This window comes from Micropterus dolomieu, linkage group LG08 (genome assembly GCF_021292245.1).
Source record: "Micropterus dolomieu isolate WLL.071019.BEF.003 ecotype Adirondacks linkage group LG08, ASM2129224v1, whole genome shotgun sequence".
Classification (NCBI taxonomy): domain Eukaryota; kingdom Metazoa; phylum Chordata; class Actinopteri; order Centrarchiformes; family Centrarchidae; genus Micropterus; species Micropterus dolomieu.
The window spans coordinates 3,056,056-3,058,160 of record NC_060157.1 but is presented as its reverse complement, the minus strand read 5'-3'; the positions used below and the strand labels follow the sequence as shown (position 1 = coordinate 3,058,160).

Below are 2,105 nucleotides of genomic sequence, written 5' to 3'. Positions count from 1 at the left end.
CTTAATATTTTTCTTCATTTGCTTGTGTTTTTCTATTTTCAAGCATTTTATTAAAGGTTCCCTGTGTAACTTTCAGAAAACCTTGTTATTAATGACACTGGTGGCCGTTGAACTGAACTGTAGACAGCATCCTTTGCTCTCTGTAGGCATAAGCAAGCATCATCCTGGGCATCAGCCAAAACAGTGACCTGACATACACTAGACTGAAGGCTGAAATGAACACTGAATGCAGGAAAATAAATTGAAATCATATTTACAATGACATTAATATGTGTAATGTTCCTATAATTTATTTGGACCACTGGCTCCGTGATACTGACTAGCTCGCTGGTTGCAAATCACATAAGCATCTCCTTAAGTGCTCCCCCTTGGCCACATGGTGGACAAATATGGCATCACATCTGTACTGAGTTGTGAGTTTTGTTGTGGTCCATGTCCTCGGTCATGAGGCCAATCCTTACTGCCTTGCTTTGATTTATTTGATTTATTGATTTTTTTGGTAATTTAAAAAACATCTTTAGGACAGCAGAAAGCTAACTTTCAGTGTTTGATAAATTACTAGCAGTAGCTCTTATTGTGGTACTGATATGATGAATGGGAGAGTGTTACCTATCTACCTGAATACCTGAGTATATGGCAGAGTTGCAGTGCTCAGTGAGACACAAACAGAATCATGTGTGCTGTGTGTGTCCGAGTGTAGCGTAGGTCTGGTTCTGATCCCTGCTGGCAGGATCGAGGCTCTCGTAGGTGGGTTCAGATGTAGAAGCTGGAGGACAGTTCTCATAGAGGGCGATCTGAAAACAAAAAATCACAAATATTTTGACAGAGAATGACCTACAGTGAAATACAGACACATCCCTTTATATACTTTTTGTGGAGGTGACTCCTGAGAGCAGGAGGCAGGAAACGAAAACCAACACATTACAACAACTTTGTACATGAGGGTGGAGACAGAAGCTCTCTGCTAAGCTCAGATCAGTACCGAGTGTAGCGTAGGTTTGGTACTGATCCCTGCTGGCTGGATCGAGGCTCTCGTAGGTGGATTCAGATGTAGAAACTGGAGGACAGTTCTCATAAGGAGCAAGCTGAAACCAAATAAACAAAGATTTTCACAGAGAACAAAAGCACACCTACTGTCCACCTCCCTGCTTAGCTATACTTTGAAGAACATATGAGTGATGGACAATGAAGAAAGAGGATGTCTGTGAAGGTTCTCAGTCATCCAGGTCATAGTTATCCAATGAAGGTTGCTGTCAAGGGCAACTGGACTTTGTAGAAGAAAAGCTAGCTAGAAAAACTAACATTTTGTCCCTCATCCAAGAGACTTCTTCAGTTCTGAATGACTGGTAAGCTCTGTGGGATCAATAGCTAGGATCGTTCGTTGGTGCTCCTGGCTGTGGTAACGACTTGACAGTGGACAGTAATATCAATTTCACATGAGAAGATGTCCACAACAACAATTTGGCGTTCCTGGACTGTGCTGTACATGTTGAAGATGACAGGAGCCTGCAAATTGGGGTTTACAGGAAACCCACACACACGGACCAATACTTACTGTTTGATTCCCACCAACCACTGGAAAACAAGCTAGGAGTCATCAGAACCCTGCAACACAGAGTGGACCACATACCAACAAGTGCAGAAGCCAGAGAGAAGGAACAGAACCACCTGAAGGGGGCACTTACAGTCTGTGGATACCCTAAATGGACCTTTGTGAAAACAGCCACAAGATCCAAGAAGAACAAAACTACAGGGGAGGAAAAGAAGGTCAAACGCAACAACATTGTGATTCCATACGTGTCTGGAGTATCAGAGAAACTCAGGAGGATTTTCAACAAACATAACATCCCTGTGTTTTTTAAACCCAAGAACACACTAAGACAGATGCTGGTACACCCCAAAGACCGCACACCCAAACACAAGAAAAGCAATCTAGTGTATGCGGTCCAATGCAGTGAGGAATGCACAGACCTGTATATTGGGGAGACTAAACAACCACGACACAAACGCATGGCTCAACACAGAAGGGCCAACTCCTCAGGTCAAGACTCTGCAGTCTACTTACATCTGAAGGACAGAGGACACTCGTTTGAGGACCACCAGGT

The 2,105-nt window shown here is 43.3% G+C and overlaps 1 protein-coding gene across 1 annotated transcript in view; it reads right to left on the bottom strand.

The window, feature by feature from the left end:
* The window catches only part of LOC123974605 (polymeric immunoglobulin receptor-like), a 16,879-nt gene continuing 14,774 nt past the window's right edge, over nucleotides 1-2,105 (bottom strand). The window contains exons 7-8 of the mRNA XM_046055427.1: nucleotides 983-1,085; nucleotides 1-794 (exon numbers count right to left, since the gene is read on the bottom strand). Coding sequence (XP_045911383.1) covers nucleotides 781-794; nucleotides 983-1,085 — 117 coding nt within the window. The 3' untranslated portion in view covers nucleotides 1-780. The remainder of the gene's footprint in view (nucleotides 795-982; nucleotides 1,086-2,105) is intronic.